This window comes from Numida meleagris, chromosome 10, assembly GCF_002078875.1.
Source record: "Numida meleagris isolate 19003 breed g44 Domestic line chromosome 10, NumMel1.0, whole genome shotgun sequence".
NCBI lineage: Eukaryota > Metazoa > Chordata > Aves > Galliformes > Numididae > Numida > Numida meleagris.
The window spans coordinates 3,649,930-3,675,317 of NC_034418.1; the positions used below are offsets into that span (position 1 = coordinate 3,649,930).

General features: G+C 49.3%; 1 protein-coding gene and 2 long non-coding RNA genes across 20 annotated transcripts in view; 2 read left to right on the top strand and 1 right to left on the bottom strand.

The window, feature by feature from the left end:
- Positions 1 to 24,004, top strand: part of LOC110404434 — a 244,144-nt gene extending 220,140 nt beyond the window's left edge. For 4 of the 15 annotated variants that reach the window (XR_002442233.1, XR_002442232.1, XR_002442229.1 and 1 more), the window contains exons 5-9: positions 8,781 to 8,891; positions 9,354 to 9,479; positions 9,610 to 9,781; positions 15,830 to 15,910; positions 21,281 to 24,004. This is a non-coding gene — a long non-coding RNA (uncharacterized LOC110404434). Of the gene's footprint in view, positions 1 to 4,169; positions 4,274 to 8,780; positions 8,892 to 9,353; positions 9,480 to 9,609; positions 9,782 to 15,829; positions 15,911 to 21,280 lie in introns of those variants that run through there. The other 11 variants (XR_002442235.1, XR_002442225.1, XR_002442236.1 and 8 more) reach the window with 8 other exon arrangements.
- Positions 100 to 2,966, bottom strand: IRX5 (iroquois homeobox 5). Of its 2 annotated transcripts, none has more exons than XM_021408721.1 (3): positions 2,681 to 2,966; positions 1,357 to 1,762; positions 100 to 1,192 (listed from the first exon to the last, which is right to left on the bottom strand). In XM_021408721.1, the coding sequence occupies exons 1-3, from the start codon at positions 2,927 to 2,929 to the stop codon at positions 447 to 449; spliced, it is 1,401 nt and encodes a 466-aa protein (XP_021264396.1). In that variant the 5' UTR covers positions 2,930 to 2,966; the 3' UTR covers positions 100 to 446. The 2 variants fall into 2 exon arrangements, with proteins under 2 accessions (XP_021264396.1, XP_021264395.1); XM_021408720.1 differs by having other exon boundaries at positions 100 to 1,195.
- Positions 24,102 to 25,388, top strand: part of LOC110404340 — a 231,108-nt gene continuing 229,821 nt past the window's right edge. For all 3 annotated transcript variants that reach the window (XR_002442161.1, XR_002442160.1, XR_002442162.1), the window contains exon 1: positions 24,102 to 24,304. This is a non-coding gene — a long non-coding RNA (uncharacterized LOC110404340). The remainder of the gene's footprint in view (positions 24,305 to 25,388) is intronic.

Here is a 25,388-nt window from a genome sequence, read left to right on the forward strand (position 1 = left end):
AAAAAAAAAAAACCACTAGCCATAAAAAATTAAATTAAACTTGTATATATATATTTTTAAAACTATGAAACAATTCGGAAAAAGACACAGAAATGTATATATTTATATTACGAAAACAACATTAATGCCTGTACAGGTGTCTCGATTTCATAATTTACTTCAAAGATACCGTATTATCAATTTAAATACAAAAGCTACATTAAATATACAGAGGGGTCCGTACAAACGTCCGTGGGGGCCGCGGGGAGCGCTGCGGGCGCGGGGGGGCCGCTCGGCGCCGTTTGTTTCGTTTTTGCGTTTCTTTTGGTAGTGGAAAAATAACTGCCGCGGCGATTTCTTATTTCTTTCAATAAATTAAAAAAAAAAAAAAGAAAGAAAGAAAGGAAGGAAAGAAAAAAGAAAAGAACCGAAGCACAGTCCCAGCGGGGGAAGGAGGGAAGCCGACATTAAATGCTGGACATACCTTTCTTCAGTTCGTAAGGCGAGTCCTTGCCGAGCTCCGCCTGGGGCTGGCTCCTGGCCGCCTTGGGCTCCTTCCCCAGCCCCTCGGCCCGGCTCAGCACAGTCTGGTTTAATCCATTGAAGGCGGCGCCGGGCGCGGCGGGCCCGCCGGCGGGGTGCCCGTGCAGGGCCCCGAAGGAGCCGTAGTTCGTGTAGCCGGGGTAGAAGGGCGCCGTGTAGTAGAGCGGCCGCGGCAGGACCGCCCCGTTGGGGAAGGGGCACTGCGCGGGCGGCGAGCGCGGCCGCGGCGGAGAGGGGCGCGGGGGGCCGCCGCCTCCCAGCACGGTGGGGCCGGGGGCCGCCGTCTCGCCGCCCGCCTCCCTCGCCCTGTCCGCCGAGGTGGCGATCTCGGCCAGCGACCAGAGCTTGGGCTTGGCGAGGGCCGCCTGCTGCGGCGAGTGGATGACGGAGGCGGCGGCGGGCGGCAGCGGGTGCGGCTCGGCGACGTGCGGCGGCCCTGCGGCGGCGGAGGGCGGCCGGAACGGCGGAGGCTCCTCGGGGCCCGGACCGCGGCCCCCCGGGCAAGGCCCCAGCGGAGAAGCGCCGGGCGCTTTGGGCAGCGCGGGCGGCCCGTCGAGCCGCTCCTCCGGCGGCTCCTTGCAATCCGAGTCGCTGAGGCCGGCCTCGGCCTCCCGCGGGCTGGGGGGCTCCTGCAGGCGCTCGCAGCCCGGCGCGGCCCTGGGCTCCGCCGCTCCTGCGGGGGAAAGGACGGGGATGGGGGGAGGCTCGGCGGGCGGCCCGAGGGCCCCGCAGCCGCCCCCCAACCCCGCGCAGCGCCGCCCGCTCCCCGCGCCCGGGCGCGCCGGGCAGCCCCGAGGGCGCGTCCCCCCGCACACCCCTCGGCGCGCTGCCTACCTGCGTCCGGAGAGCCGGGGTCCCCCTTCTCCTCCGGCTTCTGCGGCTCGTCCTCGTCGTTCTTTTCCAGGTCGATGTTCTCCTCCTCCTCCTCGTCCTCGCTGCGGTTCCGCGGGGTCCAGGTCATCTTGTTCTCCTTCTTGAGCCTCCGCCGCGCGTTGGCGAACCAGGTGGAGACCTGGGTGAGGGTCATCTTGGTGATGATGGCCAACATGATCTTCTCGCCCTTGGTGGGGTACGGGTTCTTGCGGTGCTCGTTGAGCCAGGCCTTGAGCGTGGCCGTGGCGTCCCGCGTCGCGTTCTTGCGGTACGCGGGGTCCCCGTAGGGGTAGGAGCCGAGCGGCGCCGCGTACGGGTGGTAGCCCAGGGAGCCCGCCATGGCCGGGGGGTGCTCGTAGGGAGAGCCCTGCGGAGAGAGCGCACAGCGGCCGTGAGCGCGGGGCGAGGCGGCGGCGGGCGGCAATGACACGGCAAGGGCAGCCGGGCCTGCCCGCGCCCCGCAGCGCCCCGCAGCGCCGCTCCGGCCCGGGGGGGGGTGCCGGGAATGGCCGGAAGGCTCCGGCCCCGAGGGAACCCCGCGCCTCTGCCCCGCAGCCGGGAGCGCGGTGCTGCCTTCCCGCTGCCTTCCTTCCCCGCCGCTTTTTCTCGGCGCCTCCCCGATGCCCCCCGTTCCCCCGGGGCTGCCGCGGCGGCGGACAACCTGCCGGGCCGGGAATAAAGGGAAAAGGAAAGAGCAAACGGGAGGGGAAAAGAAAAGAGGCTGGGAAAATAAAAATGGAAAATAAACGAGAAAAAGGGAAATAACTCAGGGAAACTCCGCCTGGAGCGAGGACGGAGCGGAGGAGCCGAGCACGACCCCCGGCTTTATTTCGGGTGCGGGGCGCGACGGCGGAGTGCCCCAGGGTCCCTCGGAGCGCAATTAGCGGGGGAAGTTGCCGGGCTCACCGGCCGCACTTCTCCCACCGCCGGCCGCTGCCGGTTCGTTCTCCCGTTCACCGCAACAAGAAAACGGTTGCGGAATTCAGACATTCAGATTATTCTTTTATATATTCAAAAATAGATATTTTTTCTCTTGTTGGGGGAACGGGAGCGGTCCGTCCGGCGCTGCCGCTGCCCCGCGCGATGCCGCCCGGCCCGGCCCGGCTCCGGCCGCTCTCCCCGGGCCGCGTCCGCAGCGCTGCGCGGTGCGGGAGGAGCGCGCCGGGGCCGGGGGCCGCGCCGCCTTTTGTCCCCGCGAGCCCCGAAATCGAACGGGAACAAAAAGCAGGGCCGGGGGAGGGGGTGCCGTGCCCGGCGCGGTGTTGCTGCCCGGGGCTGCTCTTACCACGTAGGAAGTGAAGGCGGCGGCGGCGGCGGCGGCCGGGTCGGTGCCGTACTGGAGGTGCGAGTTGTAACCCGGGGACGGGGCGGTGAAGGCGGTAGATCCGGCATAAGGGGAAAAAGCGGAGCCCGAAGAAGATCTCCCAAGTTCATCGGTCCTGGGTCCGGAAATCACGCTGGTGCTGTACGCCGGGCACGAGTAGAGAGCCAAGGAGGCAGACGGCTGGTACAAGTAGCCCTGAGGATACGACATGGCCCCGCGCACACATACACCCGCGGGCCCGGGGGAGCCGCCGCGCTGGGCTGGGGCTGGGGCCGGGGCCGGGGCTGGGGCCGGGGCTGGCCGCCCTCGCCAGCCGGGCAGCGGCACCGCTCCGCGCCCCGCGCCGGGCACCGCTTCCCGCTCGCTCGCTCTGCCCCCGCTCTCTGCTGCGTTCCCCTCTCTGTCTCTGCCCCTCGCACCGAGCGGGGGGGGGAGGGGGGGGTGTCTTTTTTTTTTTTTTCCTCCCTCCCCCTTCCTCCTCGCTCTCGCTTTCCGCAGGGTCCTGCCAAGATGCTAAGTTGGAAATCGCAGCTCCTGACGCCTTCTGCGCGGCCCGGCGAGGCTCCTCCTTCGCGGGGTGTTGTCAGGAGGCCGGGCCGGGCCCGGGCCCGCGGCGGGGCCCAACCAGCGCCGGGGCTTCGCGCTCCCGCCCTCCCCGCACCGAGCGCGAGCTCGCGGGCAGCGCGGGGCCGTGCGGGCGCGGCCGCAACTTTCGGCGTGTGCCGAGCGGCGGTGCGGGCGCGGTACGAGCGGCGCGGATCGGATCGGCAATAGATTTATCGCGCGCCCGGCTCCCTCCCCTCCCGCCCCTCCCTCCGCCGAAGGAGGGGACGGGCGCGCAACGCGGTGCCCCCCGCGCTCCAACCGCGGAGCCGCGCCGTCGGGTGCTGCCGGGCCGGGGCCGGGCGGGGTGGGGCGGGGGGGGCCGCAGCCCTCGCGGGGAATCGGGGCGGATCGGGCCGTACGGACAGCGCTGAGTCCCCGCCGATCGGCGACTGAGATCCTCTCTGATCTCCCGGATCCGTTTCCCGCCGGGAACAGCCCGGGTTACACCCGCTGGTTGCTCTCCCGGCCCCCGCCCGGGGGAAACTCGTTACTCCGGTGCTCGTCCCGAACCCCTCGGCCCTACTGCCGTCTCGGGGAGGTGTTTGATAAGGGTGGGCCGGGCCAGGGGCTCCGGCCATCTCCCCGCAGCCGAACGGTAGCGTCTTCCCGGGAGGGGCCCGCGCCGGGTTCGGGCTTCGAACCCCTCCGCCGGGATCAGCCCGGAGCACGGGGCGCTGCCGCGGGCGGGGCGGGCGCGGCCCACACTACACTTCCCGGCGGGCCCTGCTGCCACCGCGCCCGCCCCGCCCCTCCCGCCACCCGATTGGCTGTCGCTCTACGGCCGGCCGGCCCTCCCCTCCTCCCATTGGCAGGCAGAGCCGTCGCTCCGCGCCGGGTAGAACGGGGCGGGGGAGCGGCGGGGCGCTGGCGGCACGCGGGAGTTCGGCGCTGACAGGGAGGCGCGCGGAGGCGCTGCGGGACGGGCCGGGCACCTCCTGCCCGCGGCAGGTGAGGAGCGGAGCGGGATGCGACGGTGGCGGTGCCTCCGCTGCCCACGGCTCCGCTGCCCCGGCGCTCGGGGCGCCCTCTACCGGCGAGGCAGCTGCGCGGGACCTTCGCCCCGAGGCCTCGGGCCGGCCGCCGCCCCGCCTGGCGCCGAGGGGAGCGGTAAGGCCGTGCGGCGCGGAGCCGAGGGCCGGCGGCGTTCGGGACCCGGAGAGCTCCGTTCGCGGCGGCTCTGCGGCCGTCACCTCCGCTCCGTGCCGCTCGGAGGCTCGCTGCGGAGCAGCCGTCTCTATTTTCCGCTTTATTTACGCGCGGCCGGCCCCGCGCGGCCCTTCCCCTCCGGCCGAAGCGCGCTCCGCGCAGCGGGGGGTGCGACCCGAGCGCGGTCTGTATGCGCTCGCGTCGCTCGGTGAGTTCGGTTCGTTACCGCCATTCCTTGGCTGCTAAACTTCCCGGCCCGGGTGGCACCGAGCGCGGGGACGAAGCGCCCGCGGGGCCGGAGCTGCGCGTTTGTTTTTCGCCTGATCGCGTTGAGGGCGCGCAGACGGGCGGCTCTCGGGGGCACGGAGCGGGCAGGGCGGTGCTGCCAGCCCCGAGCGCTGTGAGGGACGCGAGGGGCCGCCCCTGCCGCCTCCTGCCCCAGCCGAGCAGCCTGCTCTTGCGGCGGGCCTCGCAGGTGCAGCTGTCTCAGATGCGAAACGTGGTGGGGGAGAGGCGCCGCGATTTTGTTTCGTTTGTTTGTTTGTTTATTTTTGAGTGCGCTTGAAAGATGCTGATGGATAACGCCTTCTTGGCAGAGAGTGCCGGCACAGGTGTGCATCATTATCTTAATTAAGATCCAGAGAAAACGTCATCTTTCAGCGTGAATTATGAAGGGAGATGCACGAGGAGATCATTTCAGCAGTTGGTTGTTTGTTTTGTTTTTTTTTTTTCTTCCACGGGCAGAGAGGAGGAGGTGATTTCCCAGCCCCTTTCTGGTATTTCTGTATTGTGGTTCCTGACCTGTCGCGATACTCGTGTTGAATGATCTGCTTACCCCGTAGTTTGGGAACGCATTGCCCGGAGGCCCTGGGACAAGCCGTTGTGCCCAAGGCTGCCCCTGTTAGCCGCATAGGAAGACTTTGGGCAGCAGGTGAAATTGATGGCTAGGAGTGTTTTATGTTGTGCATTTAAAAGTACAAACAGGTTATGCTAGCAGCAGAGTAAAACTTACATACGTGTGTGTATGTGTATACGTATTTTTAATTGTAAAGAAAAAAATGTTTTCCTTTTCTCGCCTTTACAGTACTGTGGAACAAACTTTGCAATACTAAAACTAATTAGCTGCAAAGAGTGGCGAGGGGCTCACGGTGTTGCATTAAAGCGACGCAAAACTCGCAGAACAGGAGCTAAAACCGCGCCCGTAGGGCTCTGGCAGTGAGCCGTGGGCTGCCCTCCTGCAGGCACCGCTGTGTGTGCGGCTGCTGCCCCAGGTGTGGCACCGGGGGGTGCTGGCTGTGCTGCTTCCTGCACAGCTCTCAGCATGGGGTGGTTTTGGGGGAGCCCTCCTCATTTCCCTGCTGTTTTCCCCGTCTGTCTCCCCACGTCCCTGCGGTTCTGCTCCCTGCGCCCTTACCTGTTAGTGCTCTGCTCGCAGTCAGAGGCACAGAGCTGTGGGCCCTGGCGCGGCTTCGCCGTGCTGGCGGTCAGGTGCAGGATAACACAGGCAGACCTCTACCCTGTTTTCCTCAGCAAACCTTTGCAGGTAAAATCACTTCCTGTTTGTTTGCTAGAAACCTGATTATCACTCTTTATCCTTTTTAAATTGCACCAAAAAAACCTGTTTGGTGTGCGCAAGAAAAACGTGCACGAGTGCAGCTGGCAGCGCGGTGAGTCCAGAGCAGCCGTATGGAACGCGCAGCTCCAGCGATCCCAACAGTGCCACGGGAAATCCTGAGACACTGTTTCTGTTTCTGTGAACTTTCCTGTCGGTAACTTAAACGCTACAATTTGCTTGAATTTGGTGGCGTGATATGTACTAAATTAAATATGTCTTTAAGGTTAATTTTGCTTACAATTCCGTGGGCATATGTGGGAAATAAACTCTCCTTATGATTGGCTTTAGTGAAGGGGGAAAAAAAAAAAAAAGAAAACCCGCTCCTTTCTGTCTCACCCAGTTTTCCCTTCCAGCAGCCACCTCTGCTGGCGGCCGCCTCCCGGTGCAGAAGGAGCTGCAGGTGTGGGGTGGCTGCACTCCCTGCAAGGTGCCCTTCCCAGCACGGGGCTGCAGTGGGGCTGTGGGGCTGGAGCTGTCCCATGGCACGGGGTGCATGCAGGCAGCAGGCTCCTAAGGCAGCGCCGTGTTCACGCGGCTCCGTGTGCTACCGGGCTGGCTTGCGCCTTTACCTCTCCTGGAGTGCATTTTTGCAGTTTTGCTGTTGGTGACAGCTTGACCTGAGCTGCCTGGCGAGGCAGCCTTCCTAGCCCTGCAACCAGAGAATCCGTTTGTGAATGTTAACAAAAATCTGAGAGAACAACCTTCCTAGTTTCTCTTCCATTATATGGATGATGCGGATGCAAATGATTCTTGAAGTTGTTTTCTGCAGATTAAATGAATGCACCCTGCACAGAACCAGCATCATCTTTTTTATTTTTATTTTTATTTTTTTCCTCCCTTCATATAAATCATTCTTGCAAAGCACAGAGCCAGTCCGACCTTCCAGGCTGGATCCAGGTAACAGGAATTGCACTGTGCTAACGAACTCGTGACCGACTGATCTCCTGCTCCTCCCAAAGGAAGCATTTCACAGCTTTTTCTTTCCATAAGCGCAGCTTTTTCAGTGTTTCTCAGCATTTCTGTCACATAGCAAGAATCCAGCGTTTACCTCTGAAACATTCTGTGCTGGCATCCAGGAAACTTTTCATGCCCTTCACGTTTAATTTTGTACTGAATAACGCACGGCACAGTATTTAGGTCTTCTGTTTTCAATTAAGCTGCGTTAGGTAACTAAGCTCTTCTTTCATATCCCATAACAAAGTATCAATATCCAGATGGTGTGCTGGGACAGCGTAGCTATGGCTGCTACTGTAAAGCTGAGAGCTAACACTGTAGCCAGCATGATAAATAACACAGAGGTTGTGACTCTTGGCGTATTGGAGTTGCACTAAATAACACTACAGTGCTGTTTATTACTGGTTTCATTGGATAATATGCAGCTATAAAACCTGCTTGAAGCTTTTATTAAGAATACTCTGTCATTATAAAAAGATGCCTACAACTTCTTTATGATATTAACGGTGCTGGAATTGCTCCGTGCTGGCTGCCTGGCTGCTGCTGGCGTGGAACGCAGCCTCTCCGTGCTCCCGCGTGCTGCAGGATGCGCGGATGTCTCTTGGGAAGGAGGCAGCTGTGTGCAGCCAGGGTTTGAAAAGACATTTTTAAGGCCCTTCTGTTCTGCTTGCTCTTTTTCTTAAGTTTATTTTGGTATTTAATTCCTTGCTTCAGTTAAACTTCAGCTGATATCCTCTGCACTATAAACTGTGCTATCGAGTCCCCTGGTAGAACTGACACCAGGGGAACCCATGTGGTTATTGGAGAGGCTGCAGAACGGCTCAGGAGCTTCAGATGGACTGAGCAGATGATGGGGGAGACTTGGTAGCAGGAAGGGGCCAAGCAAGGAGTCTAGAATCCTAGTTTGTTTCCTCGTTCCTCCTCTGGCACGTCATTTGGCCGGGACATGTTTGTGTACCCCCCGTGCCTCTGTTTGCCTGCCTGGAACCCTTTGCATTTCTTGGAAATACTCACATTTAAGTTGTTGTCCGTATCACTTACTGGACTGTTGTGTTTTCAAGCAAAAGCAAATTATTTATGCTATTACTGATTTATTAGTGAAATGCCATTAAATTTCCATATTCCCCAGACCTTTGGTTGCCATATGGCTTTATTTATGGGGCACCTCTTAGATAATGCAGAACCAACATCATCCTGTGGGATGTGGTAATAGTACGGTGTCTGTGGGATTGAACACGTGCGTTAGATGAAGAAACCCTTGTGTCGCTCAGTTCTTTATCCTTGGTTGTAAGGGAAATCTGTCCCAATTAGCGATAAATTTTTTTATTCTGTTCTTTTTATTCCCTTTCCCTGTTCTTCCTGTGTCCACATTCTGCCTTGGTAGAACGTAGCCAAGAGGAGAAGCAGAGAGGTTTGCGATGGGGAGAACAAATCCAGCACTCTGCCCCAGCAAGCACACCTGAATACGGGAGGAGACTTGCATGGAGCCAGAATGCACTTGGGCTTGCAGCAATTTTTAGCCATGTCCTATTCAGAGCTAATCATAGGTGATTTGTTTTGTGTGTGGGATGATTCATTAAGTAAAGCATTGCAGTAGTGGCACTGTCCTTTGTGCTACTGGGATCTGTCTCTAACCAAAACCAGAATTGATGTTTCCAGTGTTAGTCCTGTTTCTTTTATGACTGTCATGTGGTGCAGATGGCAAATGTCGTAATTTTTTTTCTTTTTTTTCCTCTCTAGGTGAGCTCAGCGAGACCAGTTTAAGCAGTGCTGCAGAGGAGAAGATCATGGATGCAAGAAGATGCCTCATTTCAGAACACCCAAACATGAAGATTTTATGAACGTCATTGGGTAGGGAGTGTTGCTAACAGTCTTACTGATAAAATGAAACTGTGCTGTAACTGCGATTGTGCACTGCGTTATTGTTCATTGATCATATGGAGCTGCGTTTAAGAAATGAACATACACAAGTGACTTAAATAAACAGTGTGAGTAAGAACAGTAAATTGGGAAACTGGGCGCTAGAGGAAGTGCTATCAAGTTATCGTTAAGCCAGCATCTTTTCTTTCTCTGGTGCTGTCTGCTGCATGTAGTTCTTGTATGACTTGAGAAAGACACGGTGAAGAAAAATACCTTTTTATTCCGTAAATTGTTCTTATTCTTGACCAGAAAGACATTTCTATTGTCCTTCATAGTTCTTAGCTGCTGCAGTAATTTAATGCTTTGTCCAGCAGAAAATAATGCTCGTAGTGCTGACCTAGGAAATATCCATTTGTCTGTGGTGCTACAGCATGTGCTGCTCTTCCTTCTCAGGGATCCTTTGCTGGAGCTGTTGTGTGCTGCCCGCTGCAGCGCAGCCCTCTGTGACCCCTTGCCTCCAAGGATGGAATCTGTGAGTCTTTTCCATCCTGAACTTGTGAGTTCTCCCTCCTGAGCCCAGTGAGTTTCAAATATTGCATTAAAAGATGTGACAGTGTTGTCTAGGAGATGTGACTGACTTAATTGTTGTTAATATTAAAGTGCCTTACAATGATGGGAAAGAGTCATTGCATTCTTTTCTTGCAAATAGGAGAGCTGGCGTGCAGGAGGAATGGATCTCGTCTGTCTGCTGTGATTCTTGACCCACCTAATTGGCTAATGGCCACGAGCAATAACTGTGTGGCTCAGGGGAGCAGTGCTGGGGAGAGATGTAGCCGCTCGGGGCAGAGAAGCACTGTGCCGTACCGAACACGTTGCACGTGGTAAGTGGGGTGTCACTCTGGTCTGGTGGCCAGTGAGGAGATTTAAAAGGGCTGATGATGCTGAGGCTGTCTCTGTTGGATAGCTTCATTTGAGATTTTAACCAGGGAAGCAATGCCCTCCGTAGCGTGGTGCTGCAGTTCATTCCTAGGAGCTGCTTTTTCTTTATTTATTTTTTTTATTTTTCCCCACCCCCTGCTTTCCTTTCAAAATAGAGGGGCCTTTCCCCAGGAGAAGCTGATTGACATCCCAGCTGGTACGTGCAGTTTTCTTGCACTTGGTTAGCCTCGAAGGCAGTAATGGTTTCTTTTGGCCTGAGACTTTAGTTTCTTTTTTAATAGTTTATTTTGCTCAGAAGAGAGTCTCTCTAGCTTGCTACAAACAACATCGATTTTGATGTGTATCAATAAAGAGTTACTCTTAGAGATGTGTGTTTTCCATGTAGAAGATAAAGACTTAAAACCTACATGAAAGGAATGCCTACCTTGGAGAGGCTCGCTAAGATGTAAAATATGCCCTATTCTTTCATATTTTGAAAAGACTATAAAGAAGAAAATATATATATATTCTTTGCAAGGAAAGAGAAAATAATTCCATCTTTTGATTGCATTTTTTTCCTTAGTCTTACAGTTGCAAGATAAATACTCAGAAATACGAGTTGGTAAGGTTAATGTGATTAAAATGAATGTGTGATAACGAGCGCTGCACATTAAAGATTAAGAGCTCAAATTATAGGCTCTAAAGTGAAGCACTCCATGAGCATTTGGGAATTTTGTTTGTGCAAGGAATACAAGGCTTTGGCCCACGGGTGCAGTTGCACAACAACAATTGCATCCTGTCTGCTGCTTTTTTATCTTAACCGACCTGCAGAGACGCGTCTCGTGCACGGCAGTGTCAGGGTGAAAATGCAGGCTGGGCTGAGGCGGGGGCTGGAGGAGGAAATGATTTCAGTCCGAGTACTAGCGTTGTTCTATACAGGTAGATCAGTTATACAGGAATGATTCACATTTACAAAGAGCAGTTTGTAGCGTTTTGACTGCACGGTAGTTAATTCTTTATGTATAAATTGATCCTTTATACAAACGTAATTCCGTACACAACAGTTAATCTCTTTGTGTGTGAGCTGAAAATATACTGTCAATTAATTTATGTAGGTTATGACTCTCCCCCCCGGCCCGTATTCTGCAGTGCTTACCTACACTAAAGTTGAGTTGGTGTGTGCTTAATGAAAATTAGATGTGAAATGTGATATGGAGAGGACAAAGAAGCATTGAAATCCTCATTGGTCTTTAAAAGACAAAGGTACTCCAGACAATTTTCCTTCCTCATTCTCTTGAGGATTTGATGTGTAATTCTGTTAGGAGCAATTTGGAGTGAAGGAGATGGAAATATTTTTAGAAGCAGCGATAGTACCAGATATCATTGCACGCCTTCTGTGAAGCCTACTTTTGTTTTACAACGCTTGGCGTTTCGAGAGGCTAATTTATAAAGAATCTCCCATTGAGAAAGAAAAGCGCCTTAGAGCTTTTGTGGAGAGAGGAGCCTAGCTGTTATTTCTGTGCTATTTGCTAATGGTGCAACCATTTAAATAAAATGTTTGTTTGCATAATAGCAGTGGCGTTATCCCTCCTCTTCCTTGGGGTTTTGTCCAACTGGATGTTATGAGTGGCAGTTGCAATGACTGCTAAGTGTTTAAATGATGACACCATTATGTGAAGTGATTTTGTAATTCTTGGCTGGAATCTCTCATTTCATCTGCTCTCATCTCCTTCGAATCATACTCTCTGGCTGCGGAGATTATGATTGATTTGTTTGTGACAGATTGCAGGAAACAGTCATTGATTTTTCAATATTTTACCTTAAAATTATTTACAGTTGTAACCAAGGGGAGGTATTTCCATGGGCTGTCAGCCCCTGAAAGACTGGGATAATATTCCCTGCTCCCTGACAAGACAAATTACCCGTAATGAGTGCAGTAGCTGAAGGGTATACTTTTATTTTAAAATATGTCAATAACCCCAGTGACTAAACGAATATTGATTCAGCATAATGAAGCCTGAGTAATGTGAAAATGAGCTCTTCAAGGAGCATGGTAAAGACTTTCTTTTTAGCTTGTAGCAAGAAGCTTTTCATTCTTTACTGTTAGGTAGTGCAGTTGTGCAGCTTTAAACGAGTCGTACTGAGGCAGTAGCAATATGCAGCGTAAAGAACGTCGTTGCTGGTTTTCTGGTTCTTGTTGGATTACTTATTTTCTTCCAAGTTCCTCCTCCAGTTCAGCAGATCTGATGATGAAAGAGAAAAATGCAAGTTATCCGGGGCACAGATAGAATTACTGTTGGTGTTAATGTCTTTAGCAGTAATATTCTCCAGCTAGCCTAATGGCATTTTTAAAGTAGATTCCGCATATATGAGCATGGAAACGTATCTAAATAAACTGTAGATTTAATTTCATATTATTGACTTCTTGGGCATATTGATGTTTGTTCCATATGATCGGTCTAATATTCTTGTCCTTTAACAATTTAGAATAGCTGGTTTATGAGAACCTAGATATGCTGTGTTATAAAACTTAGTTACCGTAGTGCACATTTTTCTTTCTGGTGCCTTGTAACACCGCATGTTCCTTACAGAATGAGAATTTTCAAGCAGTAATTCATTTATATTACAGTAATTTATGCAGTGCCATAGGTGTGGTGTGGAAAAGCATCTAATAGATTAATACGGATGTACTTCAATTGTTCAGGGTAAGGATTAGATTAAAGACCATGCTGGGGTGCCATTTTCTTAACGTTAAAAATATTGAATGCTAAAAAAAGCTATCGTAGGAAAGGATCAATTTGTCATTTGTATTTGGGAGCACTGTGCAACACTGGGAAGGAAGGCACTGCAGAAACACAGGGTACAAGTAACTGTGTAATGCAGACTTTAACCAAACAACGTTTTGTTGGAGTTTGTGAACAGTGTGTGCATTATGAAGTAATTCTGTAGCCAGGAGCATTTAGCGAGCGTGTTTGGGCACAAAGATGACTTCCCTTATTTTCTGAGGAGCGACTTCAATTGCATCCAAGTAGCTTGCGAAAATCTTCAGAAGAATGTCTTCTTATAAACATGATTTCTGCAAATGTCATCCTCTAGCACAGCTAGGAAGTTATTTCCGAAGGCACTTGAGAACCTGTGGCATTGTGAGTTAAATGCCAACCCTGGAATCTGAGAGATGTTCCTGTTTTTTATAATTCGTTAATTTGCCGAAGGATGTTTAGTTTGAGAGGTTTTGTGCGTAACACCAGGGGTTTGCAAAATGCTGGTGAATCGTTAATGATGACAGTAATAACCTCGCTGGGGCCTTTTGCAGGCTGAGGTTCAGCTGGGAACATTAAACTGGTCAGTAGGGTTTTAGCCATCCCAAGTTGTCTGACTGTCCTTTGTATTTATGTTCCTTTTGTTTTTTCTGGCTAGCAGCAGGAGGTGGGAAGGGAAGGCCTTCTTTGGGTAGTTTTCCCACAGTAGCAAGGAAGAGGGAGACAGATCGGGGCTGGGTGCCAGATCTATTGCAGACCGAAGGGCAAATAAATGTTTGTTTTAACCACATCTGCTTTTCCTGGATAACACTGCGTGAGCTCAGTGATACCAAACTGAACAAAAGCAGATACTGCTGGAGGTCCTGCTGAACCAAAGTGGGCTTTTCTTGAATGTCATTGGCTTGTTTCACTTGCAAGCCAGGTAGCTTGTTCTGCTGCCTTTCCCCAGGATGTGTTTGCTTGTTAAATACCTGCCTGCATGGCATTCCGGTTCAGGCCTGAACGATGTACTTGGCACTATGGCCAAACGGTGCATTCTTGGCTGCAGGAGGCTGACAAATGGCTTGTGAGCAATGTGGGTGATACCGGAGATTTCTGGTGATGGGAACTTGGAAGCTCTTACATTTCTTTGCGTCTCCATTTAGTATTAGGACTGGTGCAAGTGCTAGGCCACTTTCAGGTGACTAATAAAGAGAAAACAAACAAAAAAACTCCGAGGTCTTAAATGCTCTTTAGTAGTATTTGGTATCTCCTACCAGGAGAACGTAAACTCAGTTCAGTTAGGTGAAAGTGAAGGAGAAAACTATGAAATGAAGCTACCAGGTAAAAATGGAGTAATTAATTTGTGGCAGGGAAGAACCTGTTGTAAGCCATACAGGACTGAATATAGGTTTGGATTAATAATTAGGGGTCATATGTCCCTAAATGGTGCGGGATAGGGGAGGACATGGAAATGTAGGTGATAGAAATCAAGCTCCCTGACACCCTCCAACTCCTTCCTCCTTGGAAATCTAAGGACTAATATGTCATGGTAGTTGAGTAAAAGTGGTCTGTAAGTGGGCAGCACTATCTACAATTTGCTAATCTAAAAGGCACGGCTAGTTGAAATCTACTCCTTGTGCCCTGAACTACATGTGTTGAAATTGCTGTTTCTTCTTTTTATGATTAATGCGCAAGTAATTTTTCATTAAAAATACCTACATGCATACAGAATATTAATGTTTTTTTAGGAAGACCACATTATGCACTAAAAGCTTTCACTTGGTGTGGTGATACATGGCCTATGGTGAACTGTTAGAAAGAGAGAACCATAAAAATCTATGAGGGGCGCCCAAGGTGCTCTGAGGGATGTAGCCTAACTGCTGTGGTTAAAAATGAATGGCTGAGTTAATGTATGGGTGTTGAAATCTGTATTTGGAATTATGGAAACAAGCTGAGAAACAAGAGCTTAACTGATCGTTGATGTTGTTGATCATTTTCAGTGCTGGGGAAAGAGTTATTGTGCTTTCCTCCCTATTTTTTTTTTAAGGAAGCTCCAATGTCTTTGTTTTGTTAACTTATCTTTTAGTATGAAATGTCATTCCCAAAATGAGGTAATGTCCTTGGGTTGGTGGCAACAGCTGGAGTTGCAGAATTCATACATAATTCAAAGAGGGATAAAGGGTAGGGGGTTTTGTCGTTGGAATCTTTATTACGTGCGCACGCTTCATTTTAGATACGGCATCATTTGAATTCACTCAAGATGATGGTTGCACTGACCTGTCATATTTATTTGACGTCCCTTCGAAGGACCATATGCTCTGCCCTTACAATGCTCCGCATGAAAAAAGAAGCCAGTTGCTGTCCAAAAGGCAGCGAGATTGCTGTAGGGATGAAGACCCTCTCTTCCTGTCATCACATCAGTGGATGTACTGCTGCAGGGCAGCAGGAGGAAGCACAGTTGTTGCATGAGTGCAGTGACTGCATGGTAGCGTGGTCTGGAGAAAGAAAGGTGGAAAAGAGGCAGAAACTATTTGCATGAAGGTGTTCCTTGGCGTGAAGAACTCAGCTGCCTCTTAAGGCCAGTTGATGTGAGCTGCCTAGCGTGTGGGAGACAGAAAGGACGGATGCTAACTAGAGATCTGCTGTGAGCTGCAGAAATCTGGAGGTGCGCTGTGATGGCTTTAATGTGGGAATCCAGTTACTCTGTTGGAAGCCAGGCTGTCATGCAGAGTCTTCTGGGGATGCAAGGCTCAAGTCTTTTCATTGACCAGTCCACGCTCTCCTCTTAAGGAAGCTGCTTGCTTAGCTAAACAAAATCTCGGGTAATGGTTTTGGGAAAACACGCTGTGGTAGTTCTTGAATTCTGACAGCCGTTGCATCTGGTTCCGCTCTTTTTTCTACGATGTATTTTTTAGAAGTTACATAGCAGTATAACATCTTCAAGTTCAGCCATGTGCCCTAAGTAATGAACTGCGTGAAAATGAGTAATGTGTGATTCCTACTGGCTAACTCACCAGCTGATGTTAACAATTCATAGTCGGTAGATAACGGGACCATGTAAATGTTACCTTTGAATACACTATTAAGAAGCAATATTTTTGTGGAGTAAGGCGTAATTGCAGCAGCAAATAGTGATTTGTATGAAATAGTTTGTCCATTGTGCTCATGTCGCCGGCAGAAGGAAACTAATTAAGTGCAGGCTAGTGAAATGCAGTAACCAGAAGCTGTGAATAGGAATGCTAACTGTATGTAAAATTGTTTCTCTTCTAGATCCTGCCATCGATGACCGAACCTCCCTGAAATCTTATCAGTTACTGCCAAGAGGAGAAGGACAGCAGGGAAGAGGAGTGTGTAAGTGGTTCTCATGACAGCTAATTTCATCGTTTTATCAAATGACAGGTTGTTGTTTTTTTCCCTCAAAACTCGATTGTCATGACGAGATGCTTTTGGAAGTTATCTTTGTAAAATGAAACTGACGATTTTTTGGATACAAAGAGTTATTGTATCTTTCTATACAATGTTGTCATTATGGTAAACCGCTGGAAGGTCTTTATTTCTGAACTGATTTAACTTGCATATCTCACTCATTTATTTGAAAGTCTGTTGAATGCCCTGTGAGAAGTTTTCTTGCCAGCGTTCCTTTTTTTCAAAATGAAACAGTTATTCTTACAGCACTCAATTTGTTATTGTCTAAATTACTGTTGCCCTAGCCTCCTGCAAAGTGTTTCTTTTTAGTAATTCTTAAGCAAATAAGGAATGAACCAGGTTTTGTCCTTTCATGTTTTGATCAGCATAATTTACCTCTCTATAAAACCTTCTTTAGTTTTCAGAATGACAGCATTACAAAGAAAGGTGCTTTACTTTCTTTGCTTTTATTTTCCCAATCGAAAGTGTCTTGTGCAATGATTTTGTGAATATGTGCATTGCCAAGACACCATTACTGGGAGGAGAGACAAGCTGTTGGGAACGTCATGTTATGCCAAATTAAGAATTATTGACTCTTACTTTCTTTGCGCAATCTTTTCAGCTATAACTCAACCTATTGCATCTGGCTTATGCTTTGACTCTAGTGGAACTAATGTGTCCTTGGAGTTGCATTTTAGAGTAATTTCAGATTCACGTGTGTTGTGGTTGTTTGTTTTTTCTCCACTAGTCTGCTTTGAACCACTGGGATTAACTTCAGAGAAGGCAAGAGATACAGCCTCCTTTGTCAGCAGCTGTGCAGGTTAAAAAGGAGGCTTCGTGCACACTTGCTCACTCTCTCTTTGGCAGGTTACTGCTCCTGCCAAGCAAGGAAGTTGAACTGTTTTCCTGAGCACACCCAGAATTAATTCAGCCCAAGCCGATCAGGTTATCAAACGCTGGTTACTGCTGGCCTGGGTCATTCTGATGGGAGAGCAGGAAGCACACAGACCATCAATGGCATGCCTGGGAAGGGGGGTCACCGACAGGGCAATTGAGGCGCTGGTGGTGGTTTGGTGTTTTCAGCAGGTGCAGCTGTATCTCTAAGGTAAAAGAATGACCTGTTAGGAAGATGTGAGGCTATGTTCTGTGTAATATTTGTGTTGAGTAGAGAGAGGTGGTGTGAGTGTGTGTAGCTGAGAGAGGATGGTGATTTCAGGGGAAATCCTCTGTGGTAAAGATGTTTGAGTGGTGTAAATGTTTCCATACCTAGTGAACATGCTGTTGTGTGAACACACTCATCAGAGAGGCTGCCTCAACTACTACATGCCTTGGAAGAAAGCTTTTGACACTTGTCCTGACTGGCTTTTAGAGAAGAGGGGAGAGCTCCTGCTTCTGCAGCAGAGCCCGTCTGCCTACCCACTGCTGCTGGCCTGCCTGATTCCTGCAGTAAGGGCAGGAATCCCGTGAGACGTGCAAGCTCTCAATGTTCCCTGTGCCAAAATCACAACAGTATGGATGATCTTTGGGACTGGAGGCATTCTGGGTAAAACCAGCACACATTTCTTCAAGCCTGGCCCTTTTTGCATGAAGGCTGTGGATTGTAGGTGCTGTCCCATTAACAGGATTTGGGCAGACAAAGAACAAGAGGCTTTCTGAGCAGCGAGAAACCTGAGAGCAGCAACTCTGCTTGTGTCTCCTCTTGGGGCACTGCTAGATGAAAGGAATTCAGTTCAGTCACAGAAAGGACTGAGCTTCCACCTCAGCTGATGCTGCATTCAATACCTTTTAATTGGTTTTGAGCATAAGAATGAGGAAGTATGCACTGGCCTCTCTCGTGTGCCATGTGTAAGGGAGGAAAATAATGTATGACATCTGGAGAAGAACTTGGTGCACACCAGGGGTAGTACCTGGCACTGCTTTGCAGGAGAGAACAGCTTCCCCTGGCTGGTGTATCCTCAGCAGCACAGCCACACCACGGTACCTTCATACCAAAGCTGTTCCATAACCTCACATTGGCCTCAAAAGTAGCAGCGTGAGGACATGAGACTTGGGCATTCTTAGGACTAAGGCAGATAATCCCGGACTGGGGACCATGCATAAACTTAGAGTGGCTAGTATTTTAAAATTATATGTATGAAAAGATGTAGTAGATGTGATATGACTGTGTGAGACCTCTTGCTTTCCTGCCAACTTTCCAGTTAATTTGGCTATGTACTGCTATACACTGAGGAAAAAGTCGCGCTCATCTATCAAACTGTTCTTTAATCATGTTAGCTTCTACTTGCAGAACAGTGCTCAGTGCACGCGTAGCTCAAGGAGGCAAGCCACATAATTTCCAAAATGCTCAGTTTGCCACCAGTCCAGCCTCTAAGGTGAAGGTGAGGGCGGCTCCAGGCATGGGAGCTGAGTGCTGTGACAGCAGCCTGAGGTCAGGCCCTGCTGAGCTCTCAGCATCTGTGCTGTGCTCAGAAGTGGATCGCCATGCCCCAAGGACTGCTGAGACATCTCCTGTGGCTGCTGAGGGCTACAGAGCTCCTTCAGCCAGCCCGGAATTCTCACGTCTTAATGTGGGCCGTCGTCGGACCCGTGTTAAAATACTTAATGAAATGCTTATGACTTTCTAACCACCCTTTTTGTCTGCTCAAGTGTTAATACCATATAGTTATACATAATTAAACCAGTACTGTAAAATAACATCTGTTTTATGTAGAGCACTGTCATGGCTATGTTATGCCAATGAGTAAAATTTTATGTCCGAGCACTTAAAATGATCAAGTACTATAGTTAAGACTGTCACATTGTTTATGTAGCACTAAAAAGAAAACAAAATACAATTTTGGAGCAGGCATATTTATATATTTTCTTATAAATACTCCAAATAATAGGTTGGTTTCAACTAGACTTTCTGGCTCTTCAGTGGTTGCTGCATTCTGTATGAATACCCCAGGATCCTGGGCATTTCGTAATTTATTTTTATTATTACAAACACATGATTTCTCTGTTTGCCACAATTATGTTGGACAAAGCACAGTTTACCTTCTTAGATAGCATTGTACATTTACTTTCAAACTCCTTTAACTTTAGTTCAACCTTGGTTGAATAAAATGCATTCCTGAAAGCAATCTGTACGTCTGTAATATGGCGGTTGATGTTATAGGACTGTTTTCATATTCCAGACATAGCAAAACATTTTCAAGACAATATGTGCTGGTGGTGTATGGAGATAAAAATCAGTTAATGACAGTCTGAGGTGCAAATTTTTAATAATAGTAATAAATAATGAGAAATTATTAGAAAAGGAATGGTAGATTTTCTAGGATTTTAGGTTCTTGAAAGCTCGTGGAATGTTTTCATAGATGTGTGCTTTTGATCAAATGAGTGGGGTGGGAGAATTCCTTGCAGCTTCTGTGGCTTTTGTTACACCTGGGGTCAGACTGAGTCACCTTAGTCATGTGTTTGGCTTAGAAGAGAGGGAGGTCCCTTGGTGTAACAAACAGCTGGGGCATGGCAGCTCCCACTAAGCTGCTATTCAAATTTTCTGAAATCTTTTTTTTAAAAACAACAACAAAAACATCTGGGACAAACGGAACAAAACCAGCTAATCTGGAGTGTGATGTTTCACTGGCGTTGGGTGGGTTTATTTCCTCCGTCCTTCCACTCCCAGCTCCAGTTAATCGAACAGCACATGAATTTTTTTCAGAGCAGCTGTCTTTTGTATACTGCTACAAAGTGTAATGTCGCCTCGTTGCTAGAAATAATTATTAGGTTTAAAATAATCTGACAGCGTCCTGCTGTGTATAAATTAGGTTTGTTCTCTGCTAAGATTAGTTAGCTGGCACCCATTCACTAACACATCACAAAAAAACGATGGCAAGTTGATCGCATCCGGTTATCTGCCTTTTTTTCTTTTTGATGGGCTTTTTGCTGCTGTGCTGTCACCCGGGCTGAAATAAATGTGTGCAAGTCATGCGATTCAAAGTTCTCTGCAGCCTGGGGAGATGGTACGGGATCTTTGGCAGCAGGCTCGGGGGCACGAGCACTGGAGAAGGGAAGCAGTTGTTTGCACTTTGATTTCTGAATCTTGTGCAACTTTGGTTTTGGCCAGCTTGGATGTCTTCTGCTCTAAGGCAAGCAATACGTTATCAGCAAGGTCCCAGATGCCAGGTATAATTAGCTCATGTGTTTAAAGGAGTGCTGTTATGTTTTGACGTGTATGTGCAAGCCTGCTTTCATGCAGAAGAACATATTTGACACGGGAAGAATGCTGTGTGATTCAGAAAAAGTAGAACCATTATTTAAAGTTGTGCACTAGTGTTTTAGATTTCAGAAAAGACCACAAAGTTTTTATTCCTACGTTTATGATTGATTAGGGTTAGAGTTTTAAAAGCTTAATGCCGACTACAAGTGCTTTGTAGTCAGTCACTGAGAATTATAGGCTTGGCATAATTCACATCTCTATTCTTCAGTATATCCATTATTGTTAGATGCTGAGTAGTCATTGCACACAGATGACTGATTTTTTTTTTTTTATTTTACAGTTTTACACGTGTGGAAAAAATACTTTGTTAAAGCAGCTCCTGGGTGAACGGGGTAATTAAAGAACTGCGCCACTTTTATTGAAGTTGACACATGCTGCACGTTCTTTAAAACCCAGTATGTGAGCAGAATGCTTCCAGGATTTATTGCCAGTCAGACAACTAGAGATACTTTTAGTAGTAGAATCTTTAGTAAAGATAACTTCAATTTTTACACTGTTAAATAAAACTGTCTTTAAGAAGGGAACTATTACTGTGATCCATTGCTCATGCCCTTGTTTTTTCTATATTGTGTGCATTTCATAGACACACCTGCACACAAATGCTGGAGATCTGAACACTTTTATTTGACAGTAATTGTATGTTCTGTTTTTATTTATCTGGAGAAAAATAGTGTTATAATGCTGACTGAGGATCTTAGTTTGCTTGGTGCCAGAGGAATCCTGCAGTTGGTTTCTTTATTTAAACTGAAATGCAATCCTACTCAGTTTGACTTGCAGCTCTTAGTGTCTGAGAGTTTGGTGTAGCAAGCAAGGAATCTCATGTAAAGTAAACTGGAGACTTTAAAAAAAAAAAGTTTTGTTTTAAATGATATGATGAGTGCAATGCTCTGTGTGCATAATGCCTTACGAGTTGTGAAAAAGTAGACTCATAACTGCAGCACACAGTGACTAAACGCATTATACATGCAATTCCTCAAAATGGCTATCAAACAGATACGACTGATAGTGTAAATTGTAGTGATGCGATCCATTTCCTTTCCTTTTCTTTCTTTTTGCAGCACGTTGGAACAATTTTAAGTCCATTTGAGAACGCTCTGTCTGCCATTCCTTTTTTAAAGCTACAAAGATGTGTTTAAGGCAGAGTTCACAAACGCGCAGCTCTCAAGATCAAGCCATTCCTTAGCTCACTTTGCATGCACTTCGTTTGCATAGCTCGTGGCGTGCAGAACCCTGCCAAGTACACTCTGCTCCTCTGGGCTGCAGTGAGAGGTGGATGACCAGCGCTGCACGCAGCTAAGCACACAGCCTTATCAGCGAGCGTGCTTTAGGTAGGTACGTGTGCAAAGTGCTTTCCCGAAGGAGCGGGCAGGTGTGGAAAATATCAGAAGGCCAGGTTCTTCCTTAGAACAAGCCCAGTGCCGAGCTGACACTATCAGCAGCAGCCACACCTCTGCCAGCCCCAGACGGTGCCAGGTGGGTGGAAGCTGTGTGCCTGGGATCAGTGGGAAAGGGACAAGGGCAGCAGGGGAGGCAGGTGCTGATGTGAATGTGCTCTTTCTTGTTTTCTGAATGCTTCCAGGTTAAAGCGCAGCCATCTCCATCACCGTGCTGAGAGAGGAAGTCGCAGAGTCACAGTGTTGACCAGCGCTGTGGCTGGAGGTGATTTTTTTTTTTTTTTTTTTAAGTCTTCTTTCAAAATAATTGTAATTAAATCATTGGTAACTTCTACATGAAAAGCCCAGTATGTCAGTGTTACTTAGTAAGAGGTAAGACATGCTTTGGCAGCATTAAATTTTTAGTAGCATCGTGTATCATCTGTATTTTGTGTGGTTGCAAAAGTGTTGCTCTTACTATTATTTGGCTTAAAACCGTCATGCTTTCTCTTTCCTATTTTGGGACATGTAAACTGTTAAACTCCAAGCACTTTTCAGACATTATGTTTGACTTACTATTATTGCATACTATAAAATACAATAGAATGCAGTATTAAAGTCTATGCTGAAAGAATATTATTCAGTGGCTATGAATAAAAAATGTGGACAAGTTTTCAAACTTGTGGGTTTTTTTGCTAATTCTTTACAGAAAGCATTATAATTATTTGTGTTATTTTTAATATTAAAAAAAAAAGGTTAGTGCCTGTTACTGGGATGCATAAGATGCAGTTGTGTACTGGTGTTTTGTATTTCTAGGGCTGTATTTTATAAACTGAAAATGTACACTTTTTAATTTTAGCATCTTGTTAGCATATGCAGTAGAAACTAGTTTTATATCTGAATGTGGGAGTGAGAAGCTCTGTATTTTTAGCTATTTCTTTATTCCAATAAATTCATCCGACAGACCGGCTCTGCAAGTTGAAGATGAAAAATTGGTTCCTAAACTACTCGTGTGCTGCTTCAACACTGTGAGGCGATTCCCCTGTGCTAAAGTGTAAACTACCAACTAATCCGTAGCAGTTTTACAGGAGAGAGTCATTTAATTAACACTTTTAATTTCAGATCTGAAAGAAGGTGAAAGCGAGGTCTGGAAAGTGGAGGGAGGCTTTGCTTTTCATAGCTGAAGAGCTGCTGTGCTCTAAGTCTGCTGTTGATAGCACCCATAGACCACCTCCTTCCTGCTAATTAGGCCTCACGAACACGGTCTCTGGAAATGGCTTGAGAAGTGTGTTGGGTGGTTGTTTTTTTTCCCCCAACAAACCGCTACACCGTCATAAATAAGGAAACTGTATTGTATGTAGCTATTGCACAAGGCTCGTTTGGCAGGCCATAATTTAATAGAACAACAAGGATCAGACTAGTATATCAGTTAATTTTCAAAACATTTTATTCCACACAAATTAGCACAGGTCCTGGAGGGCAAAATGACAAGAGGTTACTCGTACACTATGTATTTAATTAATTGAAAAATGCTCAAATTGCTTTTACAGTTGTTATTAGAAAGTAGAATCAGTGTTGCCAGTGCTCAACCATAATTAGAGCCCCAGGGAATTAAATATTTAGCATTAGTAATGTAACAGCACTTAGGACACAAATTTCTATTTTTGTAATGAAAGCAATACAGTGTAAGTGCAAATGGCTGAAACGACAGCTGTGACAAGTGAAGCAGCCTGGGATATTTCAATAAGACACCTCATTGGACAGCAAGTCTTAGCACATTACTCGTTGGTGAGAGATCTGCAAGTTTGAATCCCAGCAGTCGCACGCTGCGCCCTGGATTTATGCTCCTGAGGGCGCGCGGCACGAACGCTTGGGCCGAGCTCAGGCCGTGAGCCGTGGAAACGGGCCGCGTTCCCCAAGTACCACAGCGGGGGCGGCACGGCCGAGCGGGAAGCCAACTCTCGTTTGTCTGACGTTTAATCACGTTTGAAGCAGGCGCGCTTTCAGCGGCAGCACGACGTGAGAAGCCGGGCGCTGGGCTGTAATGAGCCGCGCTGGTGGATGGTGGGACCCGGGGGATTGGTTCAGCACAGGGCTGGGGCGCGGCGCCGCCGGGCTGCGCTCCGCTCCGAGCTCTCTCCCCCCGCCTTTGTTCTGAGCCACGCGGGCTGTCGGGAGGTGCGGTGCTGAGAAGGAATAAAGCACGTTGACTTCAGTTCTCTGGTTTTTTTCTTCTTGGGATGGAGGGGAAGGAGGGCATTTCGAAGCCACTCGTGTTTCTTGAATAAAATAATACTGTGTTTGGGCACGGCACGCCTTGCCGATATATCTGAGGATGCATTTCCTCAGGAGGCGCCACGTGCGTGGAAGAGCTGCCGCGCTGTTTGCAGGCGCTGCCCGCCCGCCCGGCACGCGCGGCAGCACGGGCCGCCATGACGGCTGGGCCGCGCGGGAACGGCGCCACGTGGCGGCCCCGGCCCCGCCCTGCGCACAAGATGGCGGCCCCGCCCCGGGACGCGGCCCCTGCGCGTGGGGAGCCTCAGCCCGTGCGAAATTCGTCGCTCTTCTTCGGCCCCGCGCCCACGGCTTGGTTTGGGCTGTTGCTGGGGTTTTCCTGGAGATGTGCCTCAGCGCTTTCGCGGGTGGCTTTGGGCTGAGCGAGCTGCGAGCAGGGCCTGCCTCGGCCTCCGGACCCGCAGGGGCTCTCAGGTAAGCGGGAGGCGGTGCCGGACGAGGCCGGGCCACAAATAAACACCTGTGGGGTGCTGGGGAACGGCTGGCGTCACGGGGATAAGGAGTTTGGGGTTCGGGTGTTTCCTGAACAGGGAGCGTTCGAGAAATTGGCCTCTGATGGAGCTGTGAGCTTGTGCCCCGTGTTGGTGTCTCCGCGCTCCCGCGGGCTGAGCTCCCCGCAGCGTCCTGAGCTGACCCCGAGCCCTGCGGGCGGGCCCTGCGCTCCGTGGCTCGCGAACTGGGCGCTGAGGTTGCGATGCAACCCCGGGTTATTGCCGAGTGTGAAAATTCTGACCGCCTCTTGTTCTTGTAAACTGCACGGTGTTGCTGCCCCTCATGCCCTCCCTTTGAGGCTTTGGGCCCTTGGCAGCAATGCTTTGGTATTGGTGGGACAGCAGTGCCGTTGCTGGCTGCTATGCATGGTCCGAGAGCTCGCTACTCTGGCCATCTTCTCAAGTCCATTTCTACAAAGCTGCTCTCGCCCCAGGTTCCCGAGGCCTGGCTCTGTTCCCTTACTGCCAGGAGCAGCTCCTGTCCCTCTGTGAGGTGTGGGGTTGTAGCAGCTGAGCAGGGGCAGAGCCTGCTTTGCCAGCCATGGCATTGTTAGCCATGAAGATGTGTTTTTTGTCCGCTTCAGTTTTGCCTTTTGGCATCTTTTCTTTCCATTTCTGTACCCAGTGCTGTAAAAACCAGAGGCAGTCCCTGACCCTTCCTGGTTCCTCAACTCTCCAGTTGAGGATGAAGCGCCCTTTTCTGCTGCAGGTTCTGTCAGCATCCTCTCTTTGGAGGCGTGTCACAACCTACTCCGCCACCAACTTCTGCCTTAAAACAAAAGCTGAAAGAGATGAGCTTCGGCCTTGGCTAATCCTAGCCCAGGGTTGCTCGGTGTTACTTCTGGTGCACTTCCTAAAAACAGCCGAATGCACACAGAAATGCACAAACTTGCAGTATGATAGGTCTCTCCTGGATGTCTTCTAGGGTTTGTGTTCTGTGTGTTTTCTTTCTTTCTTTTTTATTTTTTTTTCCCCTGCTTAACTGAAGCCAGATCCTGAGTCTGTGG